General features: G+C 43.6%; 1 protein-coding gene across 1 annotated transcript in view; it reads right to left on the bottom strand.

The window, feature by feature from the left end:
• The window catches only part of tesca (tescalcin a), a 36,959-nt gene extending 23,118 nt beyond the window's left edge, over positions 1-13,841 (bottom strand). Inside the window, exons 1-4 of the mRNA XM_078227012.1 lie at positions 13,590-13,841; positions 11,082-11,151; positions 10,888-10,968; positions 9,923-10,062 (exon numbers count right to left, since the gene is read on the bottom strand). Of these exons, the coding sequence (XP_078083138.1) occupies positions 9,923-10,062; positions 10,888-10,968; positions 11,082-11,151; positions 13,590-13,650 (352 nt within the window). The 5' untranslated portion in view covers positions 13,651-13,841. The remainder of the gene's footprint in view (positions 1-9,922; positions 10,063-10,887; positions 10,969-11,081; positions 11,152-13,589) is intronic.
• Between the last annotated feature and the right edge of the window lie 7,774 nt (positions 13,842-21,615).

Below are 21,615 nucleotides of genomic sequence, written 5' to 3'. Positions count from 1 at the left end.
CAGTGTAAAGATGTAAAAAAGGTGATGCGTATGTAGCTGGCTGAAACCACAACCATCGGGCAGGGGTGTGCTTCTCAGCCTTGTGGCTAAGATCAAACACCAAATCAAGCCTAATACGGGGTGCAATGCCTTTTCTTGTCAGCTTGGATCTTGCATGTCTTTCTTGAATTGGATTCAGTTTGAATTTGTTTTTTGCAGCAGTCAAGGAAATGGAGGAGGGTTTGACTGGCCCACTCTGAGCATTGGCTTTGTAACTTTAAGAATGGAGTAAAATATAAAAAATACATATAGCTGCTGTAAGGGCAATGAATAAAATAAGGTCCTGCTTCAGAGACTACTAGTTAAAATTAGAGGCATGTGAAATTGGAAATAGCTTTGAGTCCTGCCTAGAAAACTAGGTGGGAGATAGAACATTGAGAGTTGTGCTGAAAGAAACATGTTGGTGATTCAGGGATTATTGGTGTTGATACCCTCGATTTTCATGATATTTATCTATTTTATTCTACAAATCTTGTTACTGTATGAACCTTCTATTCTCAATCTGTTTACTTCTGGTATCAAAATATTTGCATAATGTTTTCAAGTCAACATCTAATATGTAAAAAGTGTACGTGAAAGGTTTTGCCTGTCACATTTCAGACCTGCGAAGTTGTGAAGGAAGTCACCTAGATTCGTCCACCATTTTGTTTTTACTTGCCTCATTTACCAAGTGTTCAAAGCCTGATTTTCACCTGGCAAGTCAGACACTTAAGACTCCCTTGCTCATTTGTTGGCTTTCCAACCGCCCACCATTTGAAGTCACTTAATCACAACCATGGACTTTGATATTTTTATCTCTAACTTGTCCCGTTTGTTTTGTGACTGACAGTGAGTCAAGCCCTCGGGTATGCCAGCCTGCCTCACCCACTTCTGGGTGCCAGACTGACATTGCAGTCACCTCCCGACCATTTCCCATTTTACAGACTCCTTAGTGTGGAGGTCAGCCCTTCAGCCTATCTCCTTGGGTCTTGACCCTTCTGCCCTATATTATGGCCCATGACCCCTCCACCTCTGAACTCACAACCTCTTGTTCAAAGGGATCAAAGGATATGCGGGGAAGGCGGGATCAGGATATTGAATTTGATGATCAGCCATGATCAAAATAAGTGACGGAGCAGGCTCGAAGGGCCAAATGGCCTACTTCTGCTTCTATTTTTCCCTGAAATCCTTTCACCTCATCCCTATTTACATGCATTCTTCCTCCTCCTGGGATTTATTTTTTTGGGCAACTGTTCTTCATGGTGGCAAAACCTGTATTTAATTGTTAGAAAGCAAGAATTGTTATAAGCATTTAAGCCAATATATTAATAGAAACATAGAAACCCTACAGTACAGAAAGAGGCCATTCGGCCCATCGAGTCTGCACCGACCACAATCCCACCCAGGCCCTACCCCCATATCCCTACATATTTACCCACTAATCTACGTATTTCAGGACACTAAGGGCAATTTTTAGCATGGCCAATCAACCTAACCCGCACATTTTTGGACTGTGGAAGGAAACCAGGGCACCCGGAGGAAACTCACACAAACACGAGGAGAATGTGCAATCTCCACACAGACAGTGACCCACGCCAGGAACCGAACCCAGATCCCTGGAGCTGTGAAGCAGCAGTGCTAACCACTGTGCTACCGTACCGCATGTAGAATGTTAGCTCTTTAACAAACTATGAGGCAGCCTTCAGCTTAAATACTTCAGGTATTAAATTTCACATGGCTGTATATACTTGGCAACTGAATCTCTGATAGTTGAGCCATTTTTAAGAGATTATACAGCACGAATAAGAGTATTAACTCTTACAGTATCTTAGCAAATTAATAATAAAAAAGTTAGCGTTTATGTAGGTACTTTACAAAGTGCGAGTAATTACAGAACTAATGAAGGAACCAGTTATAAAAAGGGCAGAGGGAGAATGAACCAGTTTGCAGGAGGAACCAGCTTAAATTTAAAACAACAGTGTGAGGTAGTACATTATTGGTGTAAAACTGGCAGATGAGATTATAATTTAAATGATGAAGTGCGAGAATCAAGGTTAGATGAAGAAAGGGATTAGGGTCCAGTTAATAACTCATTGAAAGATAGTGAGGTGGTGGGAAAATCAATTGCTCCCTATTCTTTAGCTTTGGACATGGGCTCTGTCTCTGGCTATATATAAAAAACTGTAGCTGCTCCTCTGTGCACTTCAGCATTGATACTTTAGTTACACAAACACTTAAAATGCAGCACCACTGTGCTTTCTGTGCTAAAATATGTTTGGATTAAAATTGTGGCACCATTGCCTAATTCTGGAAGGGAACAGAGGCTGGAGGTCAGAAACGGAGAGACGGGTAGACTGGGGGGTCAGAGACAGGGAGACTTTGGGTCAGAAATGGAGAGACTGGGGTCAGAAGCGGAGAGATTGGGGCTCAAAGACGGATGGACTGGGGGTCAGAGATGGATAGATTGGGGATCAGAGATGGAGAGTGGGGGTCAGAGATGGAGCGTGGGGGTCAGAGACGGAGAGTTTAGGGGTCAGAGATGGGGGACTAGGGGTCAGAGACGTGGAGACTAGGAGTCAGAGATGGAGAGACTGGGGGTCAGAGATGGAGAGACTGAGGGTCAGAGATGGAGGTCTGGGGGTCAGAGACGGAGTGACTAGGAGTCAGAGATGGAGAGACCGGGGATCAGAGATGGGGGACTGGGGGTCAGAAACGGAGAGACTAGGGGTCAGAGATGGGGGACTGGGGATCAGAGATGGAGAGACTGGGGGTCAGAGACGTAGAGACTGGGGGTCAGAGATGGGGGATTGGGGGTCAGAGATGGGGGACTGGGGATCAGAGATGGAGAGACTGGGGGTCAGAGATGGAGAGACTAGGGATCAGAGACTAGGGATCAATGCTGGGGAATAAGGGGTATTTGCATTAATTCACTTGCAATAATTGTACTCTGAATGGATTGAAACATGATACTGTGAAGAAGCAGAGCAATTCGGAGGTACAGATTCATAGGACATTAAGCATAGGACACCAACTGAAAAGCCTGTTGGAAAACAAACAAAAGCAAAATGCTGCAGATCTGGAAATAAAACAGAAAATGTTGGAACTACTCAGCAGTTAAGATGAGAATCAACCTGAAACAGTAAGCTGTTTCCCCACCACTGCCTGACGCAATGTTGGATAATGATAATTCTGGGTTTTATCTCAAGAGGTGCAGAATATAAACATTGGGTGGGATTTTCCAGTCCCCCCCCCTCCCCTCCCCTCCACCAAGACCCCTCCAGCCCCTGTGCCGTATTTTCTGGAGGCTGCTCACCATTGGCTACCGGCAGGATCTTCCAGTCCCGCTGATGTCTATGTTTCATGTGACTCGCCCATTCCACCATCAAGGAAACCACAGTGCGGCGGGAGGAGGTGGGGTCACCTTCAACGGGACCAGAAGGGCTGGAAAATCCTGTTCAACATATATTGTTGAGCTAGCTGAGAACCTCACGATCTAATTTAGAATACCGTGTGCATTGATTGTTTCCTATACAAAAGGATACTGAGACGTTAGAGAGTATAAAATGAAGATTCAGTCAGATACTGTCTTGTACAAGAGAATATTCATACGAAGAAAAACATGAAAAAGTACGGGGCAATGTGGGAAAAGTGTTTAAAATTCAGCAAGGTTAGGTCAAGGGGAACAGAGCTGGCTGCTTCCAGTGTTAGAATGTAACAACTTTGTATTGGATGTAATGTAACCAATGGTAACAAACTTTAAGGGTCAGCTGACCAAACCATGAAAACAATTACAGAATTATGTGATGGTCAGCTGACTCACTATAAATAAGAACCTGTTAGGAATTGTGGGGAGCTTGGATTGGCCCAGGGCGAGGCCCCAAGTTTAGAGGAATGAAGTTACTTTATTAAACCCTTTTTTTGATTTATAAGTTGGAGTAAGTTTTGTTATATGTTTATTGTCTGCATTTGAAGAGTTCCTTCTGAAGTAACATCCAGTGGTTAAGGGGGCAATTGATTCAATGCTAATGATTTTGAACATGGGGCAGGAAAAGTTTCTCGACTCAGAGTGGAATTGACTTTGACATTGAGTGATTGAGGCAGCAATCAAGCCAACATTGAGGATTCGATTGGAGATTGATGAAGGTAAATGGATTGAAGGGTGGGTAAATGTGATTTAGAATGAATTGTTGATCGAGTTGAGCAGAATGTTTTCATGTTTTAATGTTTTTATACTCCCTGTACTTTCCCCACCCACAAGGCCCATTTCTTTGTGTCTTTTCTCTTTGAAGCTCCATTTTGCTGGCCCCACTCCCAGCTATTAAAAACCCTGCAGTTCATTTCTGTCCTTCACATTCTTCAGCTTTAGTTAAGGCTCTGCTGTCAGCTATCTATATATCTTCATATCTAGTGCACTTTCTGGCTACTGAAATATCTCCTGTCGGCATGCTTTGTCACCCTTTGCCAAACCCACAGTTATGATGGAACAATTGCCAGGATTTCATCGAGTGAGGGAAAGCACAGGAAACATGAAGAGAGCAGAAAGTTATAAAAGTTATGGTGAAGTAGTCTGCGTCCATACGCAGCAAGACCTGATAGCATTCAGACTTGGTAGATAGGTGTCTATTATGTTGGAGGCCTGATATTGAGACTAAAAAAACCCACGAGGTTAAGGGTAGTAAACTAACTGGCACAGTTAATTAACACGTCTTTATCCTAGCACAGTCAGCACAAGACTGGCGAGGCAAACTCCACCCAGGGTGGAGCCTGAGTACCAGGTCACCTGACCCATTCTCTTAAAGGGGCCTGGCCCAACATACATAGGTGTCCAAGTTACATTCATGCCATACAAATACCAAGCAATGACTATCTCCAATAAGTCAGACATTTTGACAGCATTACATTCACTGAATCCCCTCCATCAATATCCTGGAGGGTTAAGATTGATGATAAAATAAATACTGTAGTTACAAGAGCAGGTCAGAAGCTTGGAATTCTGCAGCGAATAACACTCCCTGACTTCGGAAACCTTTCTATCATCTATTAGGTACAAGTCAGGAATGTAATGGAATGCCTGGATGAATGCCTCTCTAACGACACTCAAAAAGCTCATACAATCTAGGACAAAGCAGTGTGCTTGATCAGCACCCCAATCACCACCTTAGAATACACTCCCTTCACACCGAGGCGCAGTGGCAGCATTGTGTACCATTATACAAGATGCACTGTAACAACCCACCATGGCTTCTTCAACAACTCCTTCCAAACCTATGACCTCCATCTCCTGGCGCACAACAGCAGCAGATGCATGGGAACACTACCACCTGCAAGTTCCACTCCAAGTCACTCGCCATCCTGACTGAGAAATATATTGCTCATGCTTCACTGTCGCTGGATCAAAACCCCAGAACTCCCTTCTTAATAGCTCTGTGGGTGTACTTACTGCACATGGACTGGAGTTTCAAGAGGGCGGCTCACCACTGCCTTCTCAAAATCAATTAGGGTTGAGAAGTAATTAGTGGCCTTGCTATGAACACCCACATCCCATGAAAGAATAAAAACTTTTTCTCTTTTCCTCACAAATCACTCGAAGTGAACTAACCACCAACCACAAACAACAACTCTGTTTCTTTTTCCAAGGAGGTTGCCAGACCTGCTGAGTAGTTCTGACATTTTCTGTATTTTTTATTTCAGATTTCCAGCATTCCCAGGACTTTGCAGTTGTTTAGTTTTCAAGGAGGACAAGGTGAAGCAAATTCACCGTGGACAGCATGGTGGCATAGTGGTTAGCACTGCTGCCTCACTGTGCCAGGGTTCTGGGTTTGATTCCCGGCTTGGGTCACTGTCTGTGTGCAGAGTCTTCTCCCCATGTCTGCGTGGGCTTCCTCTGGGTGCTCTGGTTTCCTCCCACAGTCCGAAAGACGTGCTGGTTAAGTGCATTGGCCATGCTAAATTCTCCCTCAGTGTACCCGAACAGGCACCCGAGTGTGGCGACCCGGGGATTTTCACAGTAACATTATTGCAGTGTTAATGTAAGCCTACTTGTGACACTAATAGATAATAAACTTCAACACTTGCTAAATCCCAAATTGAGAGGATAAAGAGAGGATAAAAAGACCCAACTGTATAATTGTTACTTACAGTCAAGTTCAGAGTTGTTTAAATGTGTCAACAAAACGGGTTGCACAAGATGCAAATAAATACATTAGCTGGAATTCTCTGGCTGTTCACGCCCCGCTGCCGCCGCCAGCGAGAACGGGGAATTTGGTGCTCAGCCAAGTTTCCGTTCACTGCAGCAGGACCGGAGAATCCCAGCTGTGGGTGAGATCAGAAAATCCAGCCCAGCCTTTTTCATTTTTAAACATCTCAAAGATGAAAGGAACAGTTGTCTCGCTGGTGCTGCTTTTCTCCGGCTCAAACTGGCCACATTTGGAATAATAAATGCGGAAGATCACATTCCTCTGAAACACAAATTACATTCGGCACGAGAGGCGTTTCCACAATCTTTTGCACTAATTGTTTTAAAAACTTGCTGGAAACCAGCCCCATCATAAAACTGGCCCTGACTTCTCAAAACAGTTGCAATGTACACCTGGATCTTTGCTTGAGCTCCGAGCGGAAACTCTACTCCAGAGTGTTTACCTCAACTTAATGTTGATCCGCTCTCCTTGACATTCGATGAAATTCTCATTGCCAAAATCCACAATAAATAAATAAAAGTAAGCTCAATGTGATCCGCCACTATAAATACCGTGACAACCACAGCAAGCCAGAGACTGGATATACTGTGGTGCAAACTCACTCTGACACCTCTCCCTAAATCATGAAATGTAATGGAACACTCGTTACAATTATAGGGTTTATAAAATTGTTATGCTTTGGGATGGTATCTCTAGTTTAAGATAAAATGAATGGCGTCATGTGTTTTGTCTGCTTGACAGCAAACCTGGGTAGTTTAATTGTTAGAGATTAAAAGGGCCCAGATTGAAGAAGGTGCAAGGTGTTTACCCTTGGAAACCATGGCAGCACCATACGTATTAACTGTGGACAGACTGTGGCTGGGATTTTCCAGTGGTGAAGGTGGCTCACCGTCGGCTGCTGGCAGGATCTTCCAATGTGACCGAGGTCTATGGCATTTTGCATGGCTTGCTTGCCCTGATGCTGGGGAACCTGCCATAGGGGCTGGAGGAGGGGGTTGGGGTAGTGGGGAGTCACCTTTGGTGGAACTGGAAGTTCCCACCTTTGAGAAGAGCCAGAATATCCCGCCCTGGGAAATCTCCAGTGTACTGGAATAGTGTTGCAAATATTTGGTTGTGAACGATTGTGCTTTAAATTGTCCATTTACAGTAAAAGTTTTAAAACGTGAAGTCTTGACGTGTTACTCTTTCAACTATTAACTAGAAGTTCAGATTTCTATTTTTTAAAGTTATCGGTCTCTAAAGAGATTGACACACGAGCTACTTGCCTGGATGGATGTAACCACAACAACACTCAAAAGAAGCTCAACATTACCCAAGACAGCAAGTCTGCTTGATAAGTAGCCCACTCACCAATTTAAACACCTCTCTTCACTGGCACTCCCTGGCTGCAGTATGCTACCTGGCAAGCCTTCTTTGACAGCGCCATTCCAAACTGCAACCCTCTACCACCGAGAAGGACATGGGCATCAAATATATTAGAATATCATTACTGCCAAGTTCCCCTCCAAGTCCCCAGCATTCCAGCTTGGACATACATTATGGCCACTGCTTCATTGGCTGTTGGGTCAAAATCCTGGAACTCACTATTTAGCAACACTGTGGGAGCCCCTTCACCAAATGGACTGCAGTTGTTCAAAAAGACTAATCAACATCACCTTCCCAAGGGCAACTGCAGATAAGCAATTAATGCCAACAGGACCCATGGCTCCCAGAAATAAAAATTAAAATATTGACACAAGCTATTGTGCAGAATAGGGTATCTGCCTGTCATGGGTTGAATTCTAAGCTGGGTGTAACTCCTGTGGCATGAGGATATTAGAGCAGGGAGGAGCTCAAACTATTTTCAAATACTTTTTAAAAAAACTTTCACATTTGCTGTTGTTTGTTTCTGCCTTTCTGAATCGAGAGAGCAACAGCAGTGACATATCTGGTTTGCCTGATATGCAATATAACAATTAAAATCAGTACCATGAAGGGTAGTATTACATTGAGACTCTCACACTGTTCCTGAAAACATGATAAATTTTCTCTTCATTATGTCCCATTCAAGCAGCTAAGTGAGTAATATTTACTACCTGTTCTAAGGCGTTACAAGGAAGATAAAAGTGTGGAAAATATTGTACTCCAGTGAAAGCAATGAGCCAGTGAAATCCTCGTGTTTCTCATAAGTTATTATGTCACTCACTTTGGTTTTGTCACTATCAAAATTGGATATCTCCCAACATCTCTGTAATGAATGGAATTCCTATACAGGTTCGGCTGCTTAAATAGGAATCTGATAATTATTTGAATTCGTTGATGGGCCACTGTCCAAGTTCTTCATGAAAGAAATCCATGGGGGAGGATTGAATCAAACAAAGAAAATGAGCAAATATGACTAAGTTAAGCAAAGCTAAATGCAAGTTGCAAATCTTTCTCACACAATGGCTGTTAATTTAAAGAACGGACTGCCAGCAATAAACAAAACATTCAGAAAGAAATCCAAATATCCCATTCTCTGTTAGATCAAGAATATTGCTTTTTCTTAAATGATTCAGGTGTCAGTGGCAATCTTTGATATTCATATTCCCCTTCTTGACCGTATGTTGAACATCTCCTTGTAGGCAGTTCTGAGTGGAGTTGGGGACAATGAGCTGGGAACCTTACTAGCACAGCTTGGCACATAAAGATGAAGGAAATAAAGTAGGAAATGAGAGAGCTTCCCTCAATTAAAATAAATTGATTCGAAATTAACATTTCAGAGAAATACAGCTTTATTGTCATGCCAATAATGTTTCTACTGAGATATAAGATCTTAAATTTAGAATAAGCAAAATGGGATGTCTTCATCATAGGAATAGAGAGATTTTTTTAACAGTTGGGAAGATACATTTGGCTCAACAGCCCCATTCCTTCTTGATAACACACACCCTTTCCTTCCAACCATACCCATCAATCCATTCTCTCCTCTGAAATACACCTAAATGAGGAAGTTCTACCACAAACATTAGGGTTGGTAATAAATGCTGGCCAGCAGTGACGCCCATGTCGCACGAATGAATAAAAAAAAAATCCACTGGCACTTAAAAGAAAAAGTATTCACAAGATTAATGAGATACAGTGAATAAATAACTCAATAGTTTGAAACTAGGTAGAGCGAGGGAAAGGTCAAAAACTGTGGATAGAGCAGAAACTGGGTGCTCTGGTTTCCTCCCACAATCCAAAGATGTGTGGGTTAGGTTGCTTGGCCATTGTAAATTGCCCTTGTAGTGTTCCAAGATGTGTAGGTTAGGGGCATCAGCCATGGGAAATGGGTGGGATTACAGGGATAGAGCGGGGTAGATGATCAGGGTAAGATGCTCTGTCGGAGAGTTGGTGCAGACTGGATGGGCCGAATGGCCTCTTCTGCACTGTAGAGATTCTGTGGACAATTAACTTTGTGGGATGGAGGGCTGAACTTGCATTTGTCCTCTCCACGTTTTACATTTTGGACGTGAGGCATATTTTGTATGCACAAGTTACCATTATCTCAATGTTGACAGCAATGCACACTGAATTGAAATGTCACTGATTACAACAGGCAACAAGCGGCTTAACAAGACTGCAGATTTCCAGATTAGTTCAATAAGGCAACATTACTTTCTGGTTAATATATTTATATATTTATGACATTACTTAACTCATGATTTTCCAGTGCAGAAATAAGATCATTATTACCAGTGCCTTACATTGCAGTTTCTCCATTTTGTAGTATTCCAAGTCCTCTTTTGTGTGGTTCTCATCCATATGTTGGAAAAACGATAAAATGGTCAGGAAATTTTCAAATGTGATTTCGTCAACTGTTCCATTTGATTGTAGCCCCAGGTTTCTAGGACAATACACAAGGGAATTAGGGTGACATTTTTATATCAGAAGAATTGAAGTAATTGTAATATTTTGATCTTATTCTACTAGATCTGGGTTGTCTTTATTCTAGGAAATCTTCTTTTAAGCACCCATTATTCCCAGATCAGGTATGGCACAGATTACAGGCCCCCTTTTCCCAGCCTAGCCTACCAATATACTTCAATCCCAAGCTAGATAAATGTTTCCTGCTTACATTGTGTTACTTGCATTTTGCACACCAGCCATCTTTGCAGTCTCTAAGATCTTTAGTTTTGGGGGGAGTTTTGATTTAATTTGATTTACTATTGTCATATATATTCGTATACAGTGAAAAGTTTTGTTTCTTGCATGCTATACAGACAAAGCATAGCGTACATAGAGAAGGAGAGGAGAGGGTGCAGAATGTAGTGTTACAGTCATAGCTCGGGTGTAGAGATAGATCCAACTTAATATGAGGTAGGTCCATTCAAAAGACTGACGGCAGCAGGGAAGAAGCTGTTCTTGAGTCAGTTGGTATGTGACCTCAGACTTTTGTATCCTTTTTCCTGAAGGAGGAAGGTGGAAGAGAGTACCTTGTGCCTGCACTTGGAAGTAGCTATAATTGCTCAAGGACACCTACTAGAGTGAAAGACACCTACTAGAGTGAGGAGACTTCCAGTCCAATGGTCTGAGTTTGATTTGTTGTCAGAATTCACAGATTAGATTTGACAGAGTGGGTTGCCCCACCAACAGCCTGATTTTGTTTGGTATAAAATGAGAGGTGCTAGTTCCAAATACATTAATTTGCAATGCTGACCTGAAGACTTACCTCCTATCAAAAAATGCATTGACGATTCTTGACTTAATGGGATTACACTCCAGATCTGGTATGTTATCAAAGCAATCTTTGCTGTAAAACAAAGTGGATGAGTATTTTACATAGACAAGCAGGTACTCAGACATGGGGAAAAGTTAGCTCTAAATGTTGTTAAGAAATCACAATATTCAGAACAGTAATAATACCACATTGTAGCCTTCCCATCAGTTAGGTGCAGGAATCTTCTGTGAAGGATTTCAATTTGCTCGGAAGTAACTGGGAGGAAAAAAATTCCAAATGTTATCCAAAGGGAGAACATCCTATCCTAAACTTCCCATATTATTTCCTGCATAGAATCCCTACATAGGCCATTTGGCCCATTGAGCCTGCACTGACTCTCCAAAACAGCATCCCAACCAGGCCCTCCCCTCCGCCCTATCCCCATTATCCCACGCATTTACCTTGGCCAATTCACCTAACTTGCACGTCTTTGATCATTAAGGAGCAATTTGCCATGGCCACCTAACCTACACATCTTTGGACACCAAATGCAATTTAGCATGGCCAATCCACCTAACCTACACATCTTTGGACACTAAAGGCAATTTAGCATGGCCAATCCACCTAACCTACACATCTCTGGACTGGGTGAAATGTTCTATATCAGGGCTCATTGTGCCTACTGGGAGCACAGATCAGACAACAGTAATGTCAATCTATTATTTTAAATAGATTTCTGATATCTCTATTAAAATAACTTAGTGGATCATAGAAACCCTACAGTGCAGAAGGAGGCCATTCGGCCCATCGAGTCTGCACCGACCACAATCCCACCCAGGCCCTACCCCCACATATTTACCCACTAATCCACACATCCCAGGACTCTAAGGGGCAATTTTTAACCTGGCCAATCAACCTAACCCGCACATCTTTGGACTGTGGGAGGAAACCGGAGCACCCGGAGGAAACCCACGCAGACACGAGGAGAATGTGCAAACTCCACACAGACAGTGACCCGAGCCAGGAATCGAACCTGGGACCCTGGAGCTGTGAAGCAGCAGTGCTAACCACTGTGCTACCGTGCCGCCTGAATTAACCTGAATGTGTTAAACTTCATACAATGGCATTAGTTCAGATAAAATCAAATGAAGTCCAGGTTAGCCTTCTATTTCTGCATTTGTTAAACAATATAATTTATAGGTTAACTAATATAACTGGCTCTCAGACTGAAACCTAAAATCTAAAGGTAGATTGAAAGTAACAAATTATACATTCCCCAAGCTTGCTTATTACAGGGAGGATTTAAAAATATTTTTACAGCGGTGACTGCTTGTTGGAAGGGGTGTGCCTTCAGTTGGGATAAATAATGAAACGTAAATGTGGAGAAGTTCATGACTGTGTAAAGTACAATTTAGTTTTCCCTTAAAAATTGACAAAGTGAAAATAAAACCCATGTTCAGCAGTTCCTCTATTTGAGGAGGAACGGTGTTAGTAAGAAGCTTTGTAATTTGGTTAGCGTCTGGTGTTGGGAGAGAATGGGTTTCCAGTTTCACTGACTTGAACAATACTTTCTGGATGTACAGGCTGCTCGCGTTGGTGCTGCCATTCGCTGTAATTTTATCTGCTCTGCTCAACTAGTCCCAGGCCAGGTAACAAATTATACCGAATTGTCTCGAAGGCTTTAGGTATAGTCCCAACTGTTTTGACCAGGAGGCCATTCGGCCCACTGAATCCATGCTTACTCTCCGCAGAGCAATCCAATCCGTCCTACTCCCTAGTTCTTATCCCTCCAGCCCCTTCAAGTTCATTTCCCGCAAGTGCCCATCCGATTTCCTTTCGAAATCATTCGTTTCCATGCTTACAATAAGCTAGTTGAAATACAGGAACAGAAAAGCAATAGATGTGTTGTCGCCAGTAGGAATTAATCGAATGCAGCAAAACACAGGTGTATCTTTTTCTAAAAAATACTTTTGACAAACACCTAATTTGCAGAGCAAAATTGAATGGGAGCCGCTGAGGACCAGGTTATTATCCGGCTGTGTTGCTAGTATCTGGTCGAGTGGCTAACTGAGACATGCAGGGTTTGGGGTTTGGTCCCTAGTTTGTGCCCAACCTCAGCTGGAGTCACCCAAGCAGTGGTTGGGGGGTGGGAGGGAGGCAGGAGGTCTGCATCAACTAACCTCAGCATCCCACAGTTGGGGAGGAAAACCAGCCAGATTTCCCATCGCTCCAGTAACAGGGAGAGCGAATGTGTGTGTGTGTGTGTGTGTGTGTGGTGGGGGGGGGGGGGGGGTGGAGTGGGGTGTACTGGAACCTTAGACTCCGCTGTGAAGCCCCCCGCGGTGGGTTAGCCGGTTGGGCCAGACTCGCGTGTCAATAACGGCCAGTTGGCTGACGTTCCAGAGAAAGTATTGTCCAGAAACACCCCCAAGTGGGGTTGGCGTGTTGGGGGGGGGGGGGGGGAGGGGACGAAGGAGAATACATTTCAGTACATAAAAAATGTCTTGCTCTTGAGATCAGACAGTGCGAATAAAGGGAACTGAAAAGGATCCAGTTACTCAATATTTATCATCCTTCCTGTCTTAGGAAATACGTTTCGAACCAGCCTCTTTGTTCCGCGACCTCCTGGTTTATTCGACAATTTCACTCTCCATTTAAATGTAACTAACCCCCCCCCCCCCCAGCTCCGGCGGTAAAGCAGCGCCTGTACTCACAGCCGGTTGTATGGACAAGATTGCGAATTTCCCAGGTTGGCAGCGAAGGTGAAGATCCCATCGCCTCTTCCTCGCCTGAAGCTGAACGCACAACTTTCAAAACTCCTCAAAGTTCCTGGGAGAAATCTGGCCAGCCCCGGGAAACCTGCCCTGGCGTTTTCTTTACATTCGGCTGAAGCTTCTGATGGGAGACGGTGGCAATGATGCTCTGATGTTTCATGTAGAATGCAATTACACTCACTACTTCCCTATAGTTCCTGTGAGGGATTCCTCTGGGTCCTACTGCTCAATCTCAATACCTCCCGCCCAGTTCTGATTCTATTTAAATATTGTGTCTTATTGCACTGAATTAAAAGTGAATCCACAGGTTAAGAAAGTTTCTCTTTTTTATATTTAAATTATTAAATGGAATATATAAACTGCACATTTGGTTTCCTATTTGAAGACAATCTCCAGAATAGAGCCCATTCCCCTCTGCCCTCAGCGCCTGCTTCTGCGGAAAAACCTGTCCATGTGTCTGGTAGCTTTACAATGCATTGCTGGCTGTCCCATCTCCTACCTTCATTCAAAACTAACTTGACTTGCACCAAGTTCCAGTCACCCCCTATCCATCCCGGTCACTCATCCCCCCCACATCCCAGTCACCCATCCTCACATCCCAGTCGCCCATTCCCCACACCCGTCACCCACCCCCCCCACATCCCAGTCACCCACCCCCCCCCCCCCACATCCCAGTCACCCATCCCCCCCCAACATCCCACTCACCCAAACCCCACATCCCAGTCACCCATTCCTCACATCCCAGTCACCCACTTCCCACATCCCAATCAGCCATCACCCCCTCACTACCCCCCCTCCCCCGCATCCACATCCCAGTCACCTGGGGTGGCACAGTGGTTAGCACTGCTGCCTCACAGCACCATGGACCCAGGTTCGATTCTCAGCTTGGGTCACTATGTGGAGTTTGCACGTTCTCCTCCTGTCTGCGTGGGTTTCATCCGGGCACTCCAGTTTCCTCCCACAGTCCGAAAGACGTGCTGGTTAGGTGCATTGGCCATGCTAAATTCTCCCTCAGTGTACCTGTACAGGTGCTGGAGTTTGGTGACTGGGAGATTTTCACAGTAACTTCATTGCAGAGTTAATGTAAGCCTACTTGTGACACTAATAATAATTTTAAAACCCATCCCCACCTCCCAATCACCAATCCCCTCACCTCCAGTCACCCATCCCTCACTTCCCAGTCAAACATTCCACTCCAACCCCACATCTCAGTCACCCATCTGTCACCCAACTCCCACATCCATCACCCAACTCCCATTCCCAGTCACCCACCCCCACATCCCAAACACCCACCGCAGCATCTCAGTCACCCACCCCCATCTGTCACCCAACTCCCATTCCTAGTCACCCATCCCAACATCTCAGTCAACCACCCCCACATCCGTCATCCACCCCACGCCTGAGTTTCTTATCCCCATCTCTCAATCACCCATCTCCCAGTTACCCTTCACCCCACTTCCTAATCACCTCACCTCACAATCAATCATTCTCCACCTCCCAATCACCAATCCTCTCACCTCCAGTCACTCATTCCTCATTTCTCAGTAACCCATTTCCTCCCTCCGTGTCCCAGTCACCCATCATTCCCACCTCCCAGCCATTCATCCCTGACTTCATTGGCTCCCAGTCTCTCAATGCCTTGAATGTAAAATTCTCACCCTTGTTTTCAAATTCCTCCATGGCCTTTCCCTTTGATATCTGTAGAACCTACTCCAGCTCCACTATCCTCCGAGATCTCTCCTCTCTGACCTCTGTTGTATCCCTGATTTTCCTTGCACCACCATTAGCAGGTGTTCCTTCAGTAATGCTGGCCATAAGTTCTGGAATTTGCTTCCTAGACCAATCTGGGATTCTACTGCTCTCTCTCACCTTTAAGGTGCTCCTGAAAACTTATCTTTTTGCTCTAATATATTTATTTGTGGTGTCAGATTTCATCTGATAACACTCGTATAGGGGGCCTTGGGGTGTTTTACTGCATTAAAGGCACCATATTAATTTAAATGTTGTTTCTGTACTGAATATAATGTTAATCTTCCACCAGCAAGTAGCAAGGTTTACAATTACCATGGACACTTACAATTTGATTTGATTTATTGTTAGGGTGCAGTGATAAGTATTGTTTCTTGCACACTATACAAAGGATATCGTTCATAGAGTACATAGGAGAAAAGGAAAGAACAGGGTACAGAATGTATGTTACAGCCATAGCTAGGGTGTAGAGAAAGGTGAACTTAATATAAAGTAGGTCCATTCAAAAGTCTGATGGCAGCAGGGAAGAAGCTGTTCTTGAGTCGGTTGGTACAAAATCTCAGACTTTTATATCCTTTTCCTGATGGAAGAAGATGGAAGAGAGTATGTCCAGAATACGTGGAGTCCTTGATTATGCTGGTTGCTTTTCCGAAGCAGCAGGAAGTGTAGATGGAGTCAATGGATGGGAGGCTGGTTTGTGTGATGGACTGGGCTATGTTCACAACCCTTTGTAGTTTCTTACGGTCTTGGTCAGAGTAGAAGCAGACCAATCTGTGATACATCCGGAAAGAATGCTTTCAATGGTGCATCTGTAAAAATTGGTGAGAGTCGTAGCGGACATGTCAAATTTCCTTAGCATCCTGAGAAAGTAGAGGTGTTGGTGGGCTTTCTAAACTATAGTGTCAGTGTGGAGGGACCAGGACAGATTGTTGGTGATCTGGACACCTAGAAACTTGAAACTCTCGATCATTTCCACTTCATCCTTTTGATGTAGACAGAGGCATGTCCTCCACTATGATCCCTGAAGTCGATGGCTATCTCCTTCGTTTTACTGACATTGAGGGAGAGATTATTGTCGTTGCACCAGTTCACCAGATTCTCTATCACTTTCCTATACTCCGTCTCATCATTATTTGAGATTCGACCCACTATGGTGGTGTCATCAGCAAACTTGAAAATGGAGTTGGAGTGAAATTTGGCCACACAGTCATAGGTGTATAGGGAGTATAGTAAGGGGCTGAGGACAAAGCCTTGTGAGGCACTAGTGTTGAGGATCATCGGGGAGGAGGTGGTGTTGCCTATCCTTACTGATTGCGGTCTGTGGGTAAGGAAGTCTAGGATCCAGTCGCAGAAGGAGGAGCCGAGGCCGAGGCCATGGAGTTTGGAGATGAGTTTTGTAGGAATAATTTCCTTGTAATTAAATGACATACTTTCCTCTTCATGTGGTTATACTTTCAGTTAATCAATTCCTCTGATTTATATCTACCCAGCAGTTAATTTGTTTATGTATTGAGGGAGTTTGTGTAGAATAGTGGAAGATGCTTCATTTGTAAATAGGTTGATTGTTATAATATATATACCGCTTGAATGTGGAATCAGAGTCTGAGCTGATGGTGGGAGATTCCCTGGGAATGGATTCTTGCTCTGCTTTGCATCAGTGTGAGTTTGAGCCTTATCTCTTGGGTCATACTAATCAAGTGTAGGGGCAAAATTAAAGGTGTTTCTCACTGATGCTAAAATTGCAGAGAGTTGCACTTATAGAGAGAAAGTGAGCCTTGAACAAGCTATCTAAACTGAAGGCGGCAATGATGAAACAGTCCATGATATCATTGAGGGGTGAACATAGGTTTGTTCCCTTCACCACCTCTATTTCTTCAAGTTCCCAAGTGGAGCAAGGAAATATCAGGGAAACTTTTGTCCCAGGTTCATCGCACGTATCTCATTATTTCTCGATGACTTGCGGAGAGTTGGCAGCTTGCCTACATTCACAGAAACAGTTGGTTTTCCTGAGAAAGGACATACTTGCCTTTGAGGGAATCACTAGTTAATTCATGCGAACAGGGGATTGTTCAATGAAAAGAAGTTGAGATGATATTCCCTGAACTTTGGAAGAGTTAATGAAGCATAAAATTTGTAAGGTGCTTGATAGGTTTAAAGTTTAAAGCTTATTTATTAGTGTCGCAAGTAGGCTTACGTTAACACTGCAATGAAGTTACTGTGAAAATCCCCTAGTTGCCACACTCCAGCATCTGTTCGGGAACACTGAGGGAGAATTTAGCATGGCCAATGCACCTACCCAGCACGTCTTTCGGACTGTGGGAGGAAACTGGAGCGCACAGAGGAAACCCACGCAGACACAGGGAGACTGTGCAAACTCTGCTCAGTAAGGAGTCTAAGGTTAAAGTCCAACAGGTTTATTTGGTAGCAAATGCCACTCGTTTTTGGAGCGCTGCTCCTTCGTCAGGTGAGTGGGAGATCTGCTCATAAACAGCAAACAGGGCATATAAAGACACAGCTCAGACAGTGGCCAAAGCCAGAAATTGAACCCGGGTCCCTGGCACTGTGAGGCAGCTGTGCTAAGCACTGTGCCATTGTGCCACCCAATAGGTTGTTGCTGAGAAATATTTCTCTAAACTGAAGACACTAGCCCCTTTAAGAAAGCATGGACTATACTTTGAATTGTAATAACCGTATGAGTGTTCACAAGTTTCTCAAACCCAGGTTTTTTCCACTTATCTTACAATTAAAAAATTCAATTTCCCCAGAACTAGAAGTTATATCCCTAGGGTGGCACGGTGGCACAGTGGCTAGCACTGTTGCCTCACAGCGTCAGGGACCCAGGTTCAATTCCAGTCTTGGGTGAATGTCTGTTCGGGGTTTGCACGTTCACCACAGGTCTGCGTTGGTTTCCGCTGGGTGATTCCATTTCCTCCCACTATCTAAAGTTGTGTGAGTTAGGTTGATTGGCCATGCTAAATTGACACCTAGGGTGGAATTTTACTGCCACTTTACCAAAAGCGGCTGGCGTGAATGCCACCGGTTTTTGCATCTGGCACGATTTTACGACACCCGGATTTCCAGTGCAGTTAGCTTCTTGCCGGAAATGGGTGAGAGGTTGGTTAATGTATTTAAATGTATTTAAATTGGGTTTAGCATGTGTTTAGTGAGCCCGGCTCTCGATCATCCGGGCCCCCATGATTGTGGGGTGGGGGGGGGAACTTCAGGCTGCCTACAGTAGCAGGGGCCTGAGAGCTCTCTTTGTCTGTCAGGCTCCTGCTACTGCTAATGCGCATGTGCAGCATCAGAGGTCTGCACATGCAGAATATCCCGTCCACTGCCTTCTGTGGCGAGAAATGGATTTGCCCAAAATTTTAAAGACAGAGATTGGGCCTGAAAACATGCACAAAAAAGCGGATCTGGAACTCTCCAAGTTTAACGCCCTCCCGACATTTAGCAAAAATCTCATGAAATTCCTCAAGGTGGAATTTTCCCATCCCGCCCACCATAGAAATCATGGCGGGCAGGACACGGACCATATAAAGATCTGCTGACATCAGGTGGGATTTTCTGGTCTTGGGGCAAGCACAGCTGGAGAATCCCGCCCTTAATGTCAGGGTGATTAGGAGGGTAAATACTTGGGGCTATGGGGATAGGGCCTGGTTAGGATTGTTGATGGTGCAGGCACGATGGGCCGAATGGTCTCCTTCTGCACTGTAGGGATTCTATGGTATTATCAACAAATAAATCATGAAATTAGACATTTTCAAAGCTATGGGCTGGAACTTCCTCGGAGTGGCAATTAACTTCGTATCACCCCTCAATGCCCAATTACTTATGGAAAATTTCTTCTGCGCCTGTCTTGCCCAACCTTCCGCCGGGTCAGGCTGGATAAGATCCAAGCAGCACAGTTGTCTCTGAAGCCCAGTGTTGCAGTGCAGGAGAGTTGGATTGAAGCAGGACATGACCCCTTTTTACAGCACTAGCTGCTTTAAACTAGGAAAATGTAAAGTTCTGATAGAAATTGACAGACCAGTGAGAAGGTAAGTGTCTTCAGTATGTTATAATTCAGGTCAGAAACTCCAGTGTTGCATAAAACCTGCCTCGATCGTAAGTTTTGCTATTTGTTTTTGGCAAGGGTTGAGCGTGAGATGCTTCTCTTCAGGTATGATTCAACTGATCCACTAGGGAGATTTTATCAAACAAAGTTTATTTAAGTATACAGTTAACATGTATAGAAAGAAAATTAGCAATGACTTCTACCAATTACAAACAAAAAAACCCAATCATGATATGGAATAACCCTTAACAAGTATATGAAATGTTCCAATTGCATGGTGGCACAGTGGTTAGTACTGCTGCCTCACAGCACCAGGGACCTGGGTTCAATTCTGGCCTCGGGTCACTGTCTATGTGGAGTCTGCATGTTCTCCCCATGTCTGTGTGGGTTTCCTCCGGGAACTGCAGTTTCCTCCCACAGTTTGAAAGAAGTGCTGGTTAGGTGAATTGACCATGCTAAATTCTCACTCAGTGTACCTGAACAGGTGCCAGAGTGTGGTGACTGGAGAATGTTCACAGTAACTTCATTGCAGTGTTAATGTAGGCCTACTTGTGACACTAATAAATAAAAATTCATCGCTATGCAAAACCCTATCTATAGATTTAGCACAGAATGCTCATGTGATGTTGGAACTTAGTCCTTTGGGTGGAGAATTAAAACTCTGACTTCCCAGCCTTGTAACTTTTGGCAACCCTTTTGATATACACACAGCCCAGCTTGAAGTCAGAACAGGTTCCCAAAACATCAGGGAGAGAGAGAGACTCTACGCAAGCCAACCACCAACAGCAGACTTTTTTCACTCCAGGAATGCAAAAAGAGAGAGAAACATTGCTTTTCAGTATGATGTCCACCCCCTTCTAAACTAAAACTGAAAATGTATCCTTCGATTTTTCTGGGGAGGAAACACCTGACTTTGACTTGTCAATCAATCCTCCCTCTCGCAATGCAGTCATAAAAGAAAGTACCTGAGGCCCATAGTAAAAATAAGCAAAACACATTTAAGCCATGGAAGCAGCAATAAAAAGACTTCTAACCAGACAGCCCAACAACAATAAAAAACCCAAAGCTGTTTAACTGCAGAGAACATGATTTAAAAAAAAATACATTTCTTAAAGGTATATTAATGTTACACCTCCCCTCATGAAAAAAATGAACCATCAACATTCAAAGATGGTTTCATTTTTGTGATGTTATTGTACCTTTAAGAGGGTTTTTAAAATCATGGCCACAGCTTTGGGTGATGTCATTGCTGGAAGGAGAAAAAAAACTGTGGGAGGTCAGGTGACCGAAGTTTTTCAGCTTTCAGTTTCATTTTGGCTGCAGTGGTAGAGGCAGTCTTAGAAGCAAACTGGAAAACAAGTCTCTTTCTCTCCCTGTGTTGCTTTGAAAATTTTACCAGTTAGCTGAGAAGAAGGCTTGTTGCCCTGCTGCAGTAATTAATCTGTGCTTTGGTGTTTTGGGGAGCTGATACAACTGCAGGCTGCTCTGAGTTTTCAAGATCATTTGAAATCAGCATTCAACTCAGGTAACTGGATTCCAGTATTATGTGAGCTTTAGCCTGTGCAATGATAAGTCTGTTTAAAGGGTTTTGTTTATTGAATTAATTGATAAAAGTTCTTGCTAATTTTCTTACTATACATGTTGACTATATTCTTAAATAAACTTTGTTTGATAAAAGCTCCCTAGTGGGTCATTTGAATCATACCTGAAGTGAAACATCTCATGCTTAATCTAGCCAAATTCAAAATGCAAAACTTATGACTCAAGTGGGCTTCATAAAACACTTTGGAGTTTCTAACCTGAACCATAACATTTTTCAAACCCTTTCAATTTCACACTACTAGTACTCTACAATAAATATACATACATTTTACAAAATCAAAACATGCAAACAGAACCATAATATATTCCATTTCAGCCCTTGTTTTCCACCATCGGACACTGTTTCTTTTATCACATTTATATCACACTGCTTCTTCTCTAATATTCTCCTTCAGTTCTTAATCCTGTGTTGATTCCAAATCCAGCCTTTTGCCGTTACAATGATAAATTAGCTCTGGTAAGATTCTCAGAGAACTAGGCAGGATCAGCAGGAGAACACATAACATGTCTACAGTCAGGGCCATTCAGACAGGTCAGTTTTATCTCTGTTCCCCTTCT

Source organism: Mustelus asterias, chromosome 13, assembly GCF_964213995.1.
Source record: "Mustelus asterias chromosome 13, sMusAst1.hap1.1, whole genome shotgun sequence".
NCBI lineage: Eukaryota > Metazoa > Chordata > Chondrichthyes > Carcharhiniformes > Triakidae > Mustelus > Mustelus asterias.
This window is presented reverse-complemented; position numbering and strand designations above follow the sequence as displayed.